At 40.0% G+C, this 12,478-nt stretch overlaps 1 protein-coding gene across 2 annotated transcripts; it reads left to right on the forward strand.

Annotated features, from left to right (window-relative positions):
• Nucleotides 1-11,255, forward strand: pdcd4b (programmed cell death 4b). Of its 2 annotated transcripts, none has more exons than XM_022189469.2 (12): nt 1-123; nt 562-666; nt 957-1,274; nt 3,591-3,685; nt 3,914-4,027; nt 4,214-4,435; nt 5,760-5,857; nt 9,196-9,310; nt 9,841-9,948; nt 10,274-10,384; nt 10,507-10,646; nt 10,750-11,255. In XM_022189469.2, the coding sequence occupies exons 2-12, from the start codon at nt 624-626 to the stop codon at nt 10,808-10,810; spliced, it is 1,425 nt and encodes a 474-aa protein (XP_022045161.1). In that variant the 5' UTR covers nt 1-123; nt 562-623; the 3' UTR covers nt 10,811-11,255. The 2 variants fall into 2 exon arrangements, with proteins under 2 accessions (XP_022045161.1, XP_051801687.1); XM_051945727.1 differs by having other exon boundaries at nt 60-123; nt 591-666.
• The last annotated feature ends 1,223 nt before the right edge of the window (nt 11,256-12,478 follow it).

Raw genomic sequence — 12,478 nt, forward strand, 5'->3', positions numbered from 1 at the left:
CCCCACTTCCCGGCAGCCAATCAGAGGAGGAAAACATTGGCCTACGTGACTGCGTTGCTGGGTAGGTAAAACAAAAAAACAACAGTGTTCGTGTCAGAGTTTGAAGCTTGGACACAACTGACGGTCAGTGATTTTATTACGAGTTTGCCTTTTAGTTGACAAGAGCGGTAGAAATGCATGTTTTATATGAGGGCGTTAGCAATTGCGTCGAATAATTTAGAAGCGGTACACCGAGTCCCCAGAATATGCAGTTTGATTGTAACATTTACTGACGTTTGGGCTTCGACAGGAGATAAGTTAGCTAAACATAAAAACAGCTGTAAACCTTTCATTTTGGTTTTATGTGGGGGTACGTGTCATTTGGAAGATAGAATTTATTTCTTAGTAGCTTGCACTCTGTTTCTCATGGCAGTAAACATTCAAGCTAGCGTAACGTTAGCCATTGTTTATCAACAGTGCGACTTTGAATGAATAGGGGGAGGGGAGGCTGTTGTGCTGCAGCATGTCTGGACATATTATCAACGCATATATGCTCATAAAATGTCCTCTTTATTATTGCAGATATATTTTGAAATTCGTTTTTTGCACAGTTTTGCTGCAAAATCTATTTTCTACTGGACAACATGGCAACTGACTGCGAGGCCTGGCTGAACGCAAACCCCGTTGGTAAGTGAAAGCCACAAATACATTCACATTGACTAACTTACTGGCATTTAAATGCTTTATCAGCTGTATCAGATGTGGGGCAATGGGACTTTTTCATGCGGAAGTGGTTGATTGCTTGCTCTTTTGCAGTGACATAGAATCTGTCACTCATTTTAATCTGCATCCTGCACTTTGAAATAACATAAATCATGCTTTCCTGAGTTTACTATATTTGCCCCGGACAGAAATTTTGCATTTAAATCTTCAACTCAAACATAAACTCTGCCTAATTTTTTCTTGCCATCCAACAGAGGCTCAGGACCTGAGTGACTCCTTTTTATCTGGAGAAGAAGACAATGGTGGGAAGCTCATCTCAAATAAAAATATCAACAATGAAATCAATGGCAACTGGCTGTCCTCATCTAGCAACAACATCCACGAGGCACGTCTCAAGGCAAAGGCCAAGCGGAGGCTGCGAAAGAACTCCTCCAGGGATTCTGGCCGAGGGGACTCCCTCAGTGACAATGGGGATGTGGTTCGGGGAACCACTGTGACGCCCACAAGCCCCAAGAGCAAGCTGCTGGACAGGAAGTCTCGGCTGGGGAAGGGCAGAGGGCTGCCAAAGAAAGGTAAGAAGACTTAACATATTAATAAATGAAGATGTCACTTCAGTTTTAGTGGCACCGTTTGCTGGTCCATCACCACAGGCAAGCAAAAGTTAATCAAAGAGCCACTGGTGTTTCACATCCCACTGCTTCAAAGCGAAGTCACAACATCATGTTGTTTCATGCTGTTGTCATCCCCTGTTGGCTTTCCATCTAGGAACCATAAACCAATTAGCCTGTGAACAAATGGTTCGACAATCTTTAGCAGCTCACACCTCTCTGAATGTACTCTTTCCTTTTCTTGCCATCTGTTCAGCAGGGGATTTCCATTTAAAAAAATCAGGGCAGTGCTTTGTGCTGTACCAGAATTGCATTTGTTAGTGATACAGATGCTTTGGATGTGATGTAAACATTTTATTTAGATGACCATGAGGTCTTACAAAGAAAGCTGGCTATTGTTGTAAGGGAAATCACATTTAAGTACTTTGGTAGGGTTTATGGAGCTTCTGCTTTTACTGTTTTATTTAGTTTGTTTTCGGTTTTTGTGTTGCTGAAGGGGGATAATATGTGTCAGTGCATGGTAGCAGCCATAGATAAATACTCTTTTACACTGTGTGACCCTACTGATGATGTTGCACAATGGCTTAACGTGAGTCTTTGGTACATCACTAGAATTCAAGCAAGTGTTAATATTTTCCATTCATCTCGCTGTCTCTCAGTGATGTACACTGCCCACTTACATGTTTCTGAAGACTGCAGTACAGTTTCGACACTTTGCTCTTCCCATTGGCAGTAGAAAAGAAGCATGCCTACTTTCTCCTGGCACAATTTGTCCATTTTTTTTGGTTACGTAACAGAACTGCCACACCAGTGAAGCCCTGTAATTTCAGTTCTAAAGCTTCATGCTTTGCAGTTTTGAGAGACAGTTGCAGTGGGTGCACAGAATCTTTGGTGAAAGGAAACTAGAGTACACAATGTTTTAACGCTGAAGTGGGCCAGCTTCTCATACCCAGTGTGGGCTAAGCTAAAAATAGTGACATCTCATACGGCACGTACTGGGTGGGACTAATGCAGGTTTTAAAGCATGTCTGACAAGCTGCTTTGGTGTTGGGCTTCTTAAACTGTCTGCAATCTGCTGGTGCTGACCTCAGACCCCGCAGATGTTTGCTGCATGTGTCTACAGAAGACGTAGAAGCAGCTTCATGGGTATGACAGACACAGTATTGAGTTGTACATCATCCACATTTGGAAGCGCTCCGTTCTCTTTCACAATCATAGTTACGTATGTCAAATGCAGGAGCATAGATTTGAGCCACTGTGGTTTGTGTTTACAGACGTAGAGCATTAATAAAACGTAAGCTGTTGTGCATCTTGTACCGACAGATGGATTGTTTTGGTGCTGCGACATGTACAATGCGTCACCTCACCATACAGAGGGATTATGACCCATCACGTTTGGCCCTGGGATTTTAAAAATGTAACTTGGGAATTAGCACAGATTACACACGCAGATAGTCATTAATTTAACATTACCAGGAATGTAACAACAAAAGTATCCTTTTGCATTACTGGACAAGATCTTCATAAAGTCAAATTTGTGTTGTAAGCCATAACTGTCGAAAATAAGAAGGTCATATCGGGAATGGATATGTTTTGTGGGGTGCAGAGATCATGCAGTAAATTAAGCATTGCCAGGGTAAATCAGTTTTGTGTTTTTTGGTAAAGCACTGGCTGCATACTCATAAAGAGAAAAAATTACCAGTTGGTATTTTGTTGAACTGTCTCTTGCTTTTTTTTCTCAACTTTTAATTCCTACCTGACATCAGAATGCCTCCACACTTGAAGATGAATAAATCAGAGTAATTACATGTCCTAGAAGGAAAATATTCTCCATATATGAAAACAATCTTGAAATCTCTTACTGGTGTGGCATTCTTACAGCATGTGCATAAAATTAGTTGCATCGTACAAGTTATGTTTGACCCTAAGTTGCTTACAAGGTTTTAAAGTGACAAGTGTTAAAAAAAAAAAAGAACTAAATTAGATTTAGCCTTAGATCTTTCTGCTTAGTAGCTCTTAATATCATGCCCTTATAGTGCCAGATTTGCAAATTCTGTATCTGATTTCAGATGCATAATGTCAAACTACCCAGGTGCTCTCAAAAGCTGCTACTGAACTTTCTAAGCTGTTTCTTTCCCAAACAAAACACCTCATGTTTCAGGCAACTGAGATATGTAGGCCACTAAATCTTTGAAAAATGACACTACTCAGTCTCTTTACATGTGCGATAATAATGTTGTCTATACTATGTGTAACAATGTCACTGAACTTTGTCTGCAGGTGGGGCTGGAGGAAAAGGTGTGTGGGGCAGATCTGGGGAAGTTTATGAACCAGAGGAGGTAGATGAGAAAGACCCCAACTATGATGAAGCTCAGGTAAGGATTGTTGGAGTGTGAAGTGTTGGATAACATGTAAAATCTATTTCAAGCCAAGGCGCAGCTTTGCCTACACTCTGTTAGCGGGTTCACTTTCATTTTATTGATGGTTTGTAAATTACTGTAGCGCAATATATTCAATTGTAATGTATTGTACTAAAAATGTAAACACTTTTACGTGCGTGTCTGCCAAACAGAAGACCTGAAATATGATTTGTGTTTTGGCAGGAAAACTGCGTGTATGAGACTATGGTTCCCCCGCTGGATGAGAGGGACTTTGAGAAGACAGTCACTCCTATAGTGCAGGAGTACTTTGAACATGGAGACACGAATGAAGTAGCTGTAAGTGCTGCAAACTGCAATCCTAAGCAGGAAAGAACTTGTCAGTTAACGTGTCGCTATGCATATCAGAAGTTGAACTCTACATAGAATTCATTCTTTTACAACGTGCTCCAAATAAACAAGAATGAACTGACATGAACACAGCTATAAAGCCCATGCCACATTTATTTGCTTTCCTATTTCCAGGACCTGCTTGCAGAGTTGAATCTGGGGCCCATGCGGAGCGAGGTGCCCTCATTGGCTGTTTCACTGGCCCTGGAGGCCAAAGCAAGCCATCGGGAGCTCACGTCCAGGCTGCTGGCTGACCTGTGTGGGCCTGTTCTGTCCCACAGCGACATGGAAAAGTCCTTTGACAAACTGCTCAGGGAGCTGTCTGATCTGGTCCTGGACACACCAGGAGCCCCTCAGGTGGGTCTACCTGACAGACTGCAACAAAAAAAAATCCTTTTACATCTGCATCACCTGTAGACACCACGGTCCTATTATTACACCTGAACTCCAGGTGGTTTTCTCCTGACTAGATCCTTGCTTGTGTTGTATCTACTCTCAGATGTATGTCGCTTTGGATAAAAGCATCTGCTAAATGAAACTGTAGAATAAGCATGTGTAGCTATGTATTGAAAATTTATCAGGTGCTGCATATAATTTTAGGCTGAACTCTTTTCTTAAAAATAACTATAATACTGGATGAACTTAAATTTATTGGAGGAGATGTTGATGTGTAGTGAACAAAAGAAAGCTGGCAGAGCAACTGTAAATCCACATTTACAGTGTTTCTTGTTTATGTTTTAAGATATGTTGCATTTTTTTCGTACCGTCTAGAATATTTAAGCCGATCTTCAAAACCATGTCTCATTTTAGCCACTCCCATTACAGAAAAGGCACAGCACTTTTTAGACTCATCAGCTAAACGTGTGGTTTGTGTTTGAACAGTTTTAACACAGCCTGTGGTGGAGCACAGGGGAACAACGCTGTGGTTTTTATGGGCTGGTGTGTGAGAGAGAGCCAGTGTGTTTGCATTTGAGCTCTTTGCTTTTCAACCTTTACAGACATGAGATCTCTGGCTATTGTCTGTCTGAGCTCGCAAAATGCAAGCTCAGCAAAGGACGCTCAAAGGGTTATTGGTCGTCCTTCCCCCTCAACCCCGCCTTTCACAGTCTCATTTGGTCTCACTGGTCATTTCTGCCCTACTGTCTCATTTCTCAGTGGGTTTACAGGGGCATTATGACTCTGCCCTGCCCCCACTTCCTTCCTTCTGCTCTTTCACTCTCTGTTTCTCAGTTTTTCTCCGTCTCACACACACACTCCTTTTCTCCTCGTATGCCTGCCAGTCTAGCCACAGCGACAGGTCAGATGAGATGTAGCTGCCTCTTGTCTGTAGAGGAACAATGAGCAGCAGTGACCACAGGCTTTGTGTGGGCCAGAAGAGCAAAGCCAGCTCTTTAGTTGCCCTAAATCATGCACTCACTTCACTGTAAACAAAGATACACGTGCCACTGAGGCCACTGTTGGTCATCTGTCCTTTCAGTGATTTTGTGGGGCCTTCAAAATGAAACTTTGACACTGAGACAATTTTGTGATTGTTATGTAGGTTGTTGATAGTTGACAGGGTCCTCTTGTCTGGTTTAGCAGACAGATTAACAAGTCTAAGGATTAAGCTGCACGACATATTGTATTATTATTGTGTTTTGAGATTGTTTACATAATTCCATCTTTTGTGTGCCTCTTTCAGTTGGTGGGCCAATTCATTGCACGAGCTGTTAGTGACCAAATATTGTCCAAGAGCTACATCGAGGGCTACAAAGGAAGAGTTGACTGTGAATACTCAAGGTAGGAGATTGTTGATGAAGCTCTTCTGTCTGTGATTTTAGTTTCCTGTTTATGCTGCTAGCATGAAAGTCTGATTGCAAAAGATAAGGAGTCATTCAGTCAACAATAAACAGATTATTTTTCTTGCAAATATAACTACACATATAGTTGCACCATTACATATAGCTTAGGACAGGAATATAGAAGTTAAAGTATCTCTTTAAACAATAATCAAATGCTAATGTCAGGGCTCCAGACTAACTTTTTTTCCTTGGAGCACAGTGGCCCCTAACTTAAAATTTTAGGAGCGCAACCAGAAAATTTAGGGGTGCACACTAAAATCAACTTGCAAAGTAAATATTCACATTCCCTCTCATTTTCACTGTGTTACTGATATATACTTGTACAATAAATGCAGAAACTGTCTTTAATAAAAAATGACCTTGTGCTGAGCACAGGCATGTGTCATGCATGAGCACGTTATGTATTTATACCAAATCACGTGTAAATTACTCTTATAAAGGTCTGTTGATCAGTTCATCAATTTCGGAAAGCCTTTGTTTTGCTAGTGTTAAAATAACCGTTTCCTCCAGGCTTTTATTTTGAAGGCGTATTTTTAATGCTGCGGGCTTTTATTTTGTGACCATTTCAGCGGCACAGGAACTGGTTCTCTAAGAAGAGCTTTCTTGACATGACGAAGACGCTGCCGAAAAGTCCGAAAATTCACGTAAAGATGAAAGAAAACGGTTCCACTGTTGCTGTCTAGCAAAGGATGTGTTTAAACTTAGAAGCACCTGGAATGGGGACAAGAAAGGAGGGAAGGACAGGGAGGTGAATTTCTGTACAAAATAAGGCCGAACATACACAGTCATTGGCCCGCCTTCTTCTTCTTTGGTGTTCGTCTCCTTTCTGCTTTTGGAGTTAATGTCGGTTAAACCATAGACATATATATGTCTATGGGTTAAACCAGCTCATTTGCGCATTACTGTCTACTGAGCTGAAGTGTGGAGCATAAGTTTATAAGCAATAAAAAATATTCAATAGTAATTTGAAAAAATCGGCAAATTTACTGGTCGCACATGCATGAGTAGATGAAAAATTTACTGGCACTCGCTCAAATTTTGGTCGCAAAATGCGAGCATTTAGTTGCAGTCTGGAGCCCTGAATGTAACCAATAAGTTTGTTTTTCTTGCTGTGATAATTTCTGCTGTTGGTGCTGAACACTAAAAGATTCCTTCCAAATATTTTGATTGTAGATTGACTGATATATTTTTCACACAGCTGATCCTGATAATCAGTAATCAAGAAGACAGACAACTGTCATTTGGAACCAGTATCTATTTGCAGTAAAAATTTTAATGTTATTGTCATAGTAACATAAACACAAGACTGTTGAAATGCCTTTCGATTTTTTTTTTTAATGGTTTTCATACATTTAATGAAAAAGAGAACTTTTAACATTTATCCTTTAGTGTTTATAGGGTATTTATTACTCAGGACATGTAACCATTCATGTATTGCTGTAGGTTTGATCATGACTTGGTGACAACAGATTGAGGGCAATGGGTACATCACACCCAAAGTAGCACATTTAAAAAAAGCTTTAGCTGGAATTGGTTTAAGAAAATAACGATATTTGATCGCAAGCTGAAAATAGATCAACCCCTAATATTAATGTCGGTAATGGGAATGAATACACAGATTTTGCTCTGTCTAAAATTATATTTCAAAGTGTATCTGAAACTATTACAAAGTTTCAAAAGTCTGATTGAAACAAACAAGTACAAAGTCAGTCTTTCAATTCTAGAATTCACTCTTTGAGTGTTCCTCTTGAGCTGCAGTGGAACAACAGTAACAAAAAAATGTGTAATTTTATTTCTTCCCGAACTACAAGATATGTAAAAAAATAAAAATTTCAACTTGATGGTCAAAACTTCAGTTAAGTTCAGCGTAGTAAGATAGATGTCGATTTTGTCTCCTACACTGAAAGAGCATTAGGAATGGAGGCTTAAAGCTGCTGTCCGGAGTTTGAATCACAGCGTCTCCCAAAACGCTGTTGGTCCCACCCTCCCTCTGATTTCGCCCCTTTATTTGTGCACGCGCGCAGTACATGAGAGTGGTGCCCGGAGTGCTGCAGCATCTCGCCTGTTTTGCTGTTTTCCCCTCTTCTGCATTTAGTACATTTAGTAAATAATAAAGGAATTACGTTAGAATGCTGTATTGAGTCTAACTTGTCCTAATACCAAAATAATATGAATCTGCTAGGACGAACGAGTAAAGTTTCAATATGTGATTACACTCGTGTATCCCTCTCGATGACGTTGTTTATCAAACTTAGTGCATTTACGCGTGTATATGTGTTACATTGTTTATTTATTTCTATCTAGAGTTCAGAATTGCATGACTCCTCTGACGAAGAGTATGTCCCAGACGCCCCAACATCTTCCTCCAGAGGTCGGGCATCTAAACGAAGCCGTCAGGCGGGCTATGGAGGCCGTGGTCGGGGAGCGAGGCGAGCACCCCGAGCCAAAAAACGTCCTGCAGTCTCTTGGCCTGACAAGCCGTGGGATCGGTAACTTTTCTGGAAGTTGCTGATCCCTGATGCTCTCTCCTCCACAAGCAAAACAAATGTGCTCGCGGTTGCGTAGTGCGTAGCTCGCCCACCTCTGCATGGGCTTGCTTGCTGTGCGCGTAACCGTTGATTGACAGCATGACAAAGCTGAAGCTCGAACTTGATTGGTCGGCAGCGACCGGCGCTTTTTGGAATAACATGGGGGTCTATGAGAGGAAGGCGGAGCTCAGGAATAAATTTTCATATCGCGTTATACTAACTTTATATTATAGTATCGAACTAGACTAACACATTTAAGCTTTGTTAAAAAATGATACATAAATTGAAAACAAACGGAAACTCCGGACAGCAGCTTTAAAGGGCTAATGTAAAGAGGATGAATATCAACAGCATGAAACAACACGGCTCAGTGTTCAAAAGACTCTCAAATGTTGTTTCAAGACACACTCAAAAATTGCAAATCTATCGGTTAAAGTTAATGGCAACTTGAGGATGGAACCTATTGTAAAACAAAACAATCTGAACTTCCTAACTTTTTGTTAATGCATCTAAACAAGACTGGAAGGAAAATGGTTATAGGAGCTTGTATTTGTAGATCACATCTGAAAATCAAGTCCTTCTTGAAGTGTCTTTAAGGGAACAATGAAATAAACAATAGTTTCACTACATTACAAGAAAATATTGTCAAATCCACAGTGTTAAAAGAAATAGTGGAATGTTTGATTTACTGTGTGCCAAGAGAAGTTTAATTTGACTTGCAAACCTCGTGTGTTATTTTTGGTCTCAGGGCAGCACTAGACCGGGCGGCTGTACTACTGAAGATGAGTATGGGTGGGCTTCGTATCGAAAACCAGTGGGGGGCAGGTGGTGGACAGAGGCCTGTCATGCAGCTCATTAAAGAGGTAAATTATATTAAGCAGGATTTCGAAGATGCTGCCATTAGATCAGCTTTTTGTGATCAAAATTTCAGTGTGTTTTGTTAGTAAATAGGTTTTGTATTTGTTGTTTTGTAGTTCTTTTTTATAACCACAACCCAGTAAAACATTTTTCTCTATAAACAATGATTTTGTGGTAGAATGCTTCAACCAATTAAATAAATTCTCCCAATTCATTATAGTGAGGAATATATATGTTTGCTGGTTAACTGAGTAACAGTCATAAACGAATGAAGATATTCATCATTTAATTCAGCAAAACTCTTGACACTGCTCTCACTCAAATCAGTACAGCACCACTTTACCAAAATAATACTCTACGAATGTGCCTGTCTTAATAATCAGGTTAAAAGCCATTTAATGGAATATTATGAGATAAAATGATAAGTTCAAGTAATCCCTATAATCATAGCAGATTTTACCTTTTTGCAAATTGTTGTAGCTTTAAGAATAATTCCACAGAGTAATAATTACCATTCTGAATTCTGATCTGCCAGATGAACCTGCTGCTAAAGGAGTACATCTTATCTGGAGATAGCAAAGAGGCTGAGAGATGCCTGAGGGACCTCGAAGTTCCACATTTCCACCATGAGTTTGTCTATGAGGTAAATATATCGGTACATTTGATGTAGCAGTCAGAAGATACTCCTAATGCATTAAACTGAAATACAGATGTTGGTAAAGTGTTTTTCTCCTTATGAACAATATGTTCTCAGGGGAAATGTTGCAAAAATGTTTGCAACTGAAGCTACTGAAACAACTTGAGGGTGTTTTTTTTTTTTTTAAAGTCCTCACTGAGGAGTGTAAAACACTTCTTGTACCCTGTAGTGAGTACAGCTGTTTTGTGTTGAAAGTAACTGCTCCTGGGAAATACTAGTTAGGTTTTGAGGACTAATAAAAGGCTGTACCTGTTCCGGTTGGTTCCCTCAGGCAATAGTTATGGTGTTGGAGTCCAAAGGAGAGAAAACATTCAAAATGGTCCTGCAGCTACTGAAGTCTCTCTCCATGTCCTCCATCATCACTGTGGGCCAAATGAGAAGGGTGAGGTGCCATCTGGTGTTTGAATTGTGCATTGCAAATCAGTTCACCAAGCACCAACCCGTTGCTTCGGTAGCATTATAAAAGGTTATTTTAAATCCAGTGCCCTTTCTTTTCTTCTGTAGGGCTATGAGAGAGTTTATATGGACATTGCTGAAATTAACATCGATGTCCCACGTGCATACTTCATCTTGGAGCAATTTGTTGACAAGAGCTTCAGCATGGGAATCATTGATGTAAAGCTACGAGATCTCTGTCCCTGTCGGTAAGTGCATTAGTTTTGTTAAACAGATACTCCATGCTTATTAAAGGGAATGTGCTTTCTTGTTTGTTTTTTAAAATCATGTTGTTGATCTGTCTCTCATCAGGGGCCGGAAGAGGTTTGTCAGCGAGGGGGATGGTGGTGTTGTCAAACTTGAAAGCTACTAAGAAGACCTTTTTATGTGCCAGGTTTCCTGAAAAGAAGAGAATAAAGCTACTTTTTTACTTGCATATTTTTCAAAAATAGTTCAGTACAGATTTCTCCCTTCCAGCAGTCAAAAGAATGTACATTTCTGAAATTGAGGTGGGGTAAAAAAAACAAAAGACAACTGCACTTTTGATTGAAACTGAAGTAGATCACGTTCTCCAAGGCGTTACAATATGAACATTTACATAAGCTAGCCCTCGAAGTGCCACACCTCTCAGTGTCAGTCATTCCATGTTATTTTGTACAGTATTTTCTTGATTTCACTGCCACTCCTTTTGTGTTTTCTAGAAAGCAGTGTTTGTACAGAGATGACTGGTTTGTGTCAAGAGCTTTATAAAAGTGTATGGAAAAAAATAAATAAAAGGGAGCATGTTGGTTCAAAGCAATACTGGCTCCCTAACTAGCTGCTGTTTCTATGCTGTGCTTGACTTTTTCTTTTTTACCCTTTAAATCACACAACGATGTCATTATTGAGAGTACAATGACATGAGTATAGTGCTAAAACAAGTACCAGCCGGGTAACTTCACAAAATGATAAGAGTGTTTATTTTTATATTTGGGGAATACTGGTGTGTGAAATATGCCACGTAAAGGTCCTTCTATGTTCATTAAATCACTATTAAATAATCTAAGACTGTTTTTGTGACTGTCACAATATTACCACACAGTATGTGTTGGAACGTAACTCTTCCCTTATTAATCTGCCTCAACTCCACTCAAGAATGCTGTTAACATGTTGTATGCATTACTGCCAAATCACTGACCCAATAATACAAACGTAAAGTAAAGACAAGCACACACCTATATAGCCAACCATACTGGAAAAACTGGCAAGCGTTAGATATAATCCTCACTAACGATGTGCTGAAGATCATTAATGACTAAGGAACAGCAGGACTTTCAAAGGAGTTACTAAGCTCATTCTCCCACACTTTCTTTGCTCTTCTGCTCTGTGAAGCCAAATATCAGTAACTTCTTGACTTTGCAGTTCATTGTCCATACAGATGCTTAGACTACAAGTGGTTTTCAAACACTGGCCTAATGTTGTCTAAAGGAATTAGAATATTACAAATGCTCCATTGGTCATTTAGTGCAACTGCTCCTTTGCTGCCAGCTCCTGCTGTTTCACGGCCTCTTGAGCCTCCATCTGCATCTTCTCCAGTTTCTCTAGGGTGACTGATTTGAGTGGGAGCAACTTTGGCTTACACAGAACCATGGTAGGGACATCTTCCATGGAAAGCTGTCCTGTGAACATTGCCAGAAAAACAAAACAGGATTTCTCACATTTCCACAACTATTCTTTACTTAAATAAAAAGATAATCAAACACTTGGCTAGGTTGGTTCTATTTTTCACAAAATACCCAGCACATGAGCAGTGAGAAATGCTTTTCCCTACAATTACACTTTCACATCAAGTATTGCGACTGGTTGAGAATGACTTTAAAACATTTTATTTGCCAAATGTTGCATCTATGAGCTATATATTCAGTGTATCTGTAGTCTCTCATGTGTTCACCAATATTTTTGTTTTGCATTGGAGTCATAGTCAGCTATCTTACTGGATGAAACATCTGAACAAATCTGGTAACCCAACCCCGAAAGTTTGCACACTTTGACAAACATCACA

The sequence above is a fragment of the Acanthochromis polyacanthus genome, chromosome 3 (assembly GCF_021347895.1).
Source record: "Acanthochromis polyacanthus isolate Apoly-LR-REF ecotype Palm Island chromosome 3, KAUST_Apoly_ChrSc, whole genome shotgun sequence".
Classification (NCBI taxonomy): domain Eukaryota; kingdom Metazoa; phylum Chordata; class Actinopteri; family Pomacentridae; genus Acanthochromis; species Acanthochromis polyacanthus.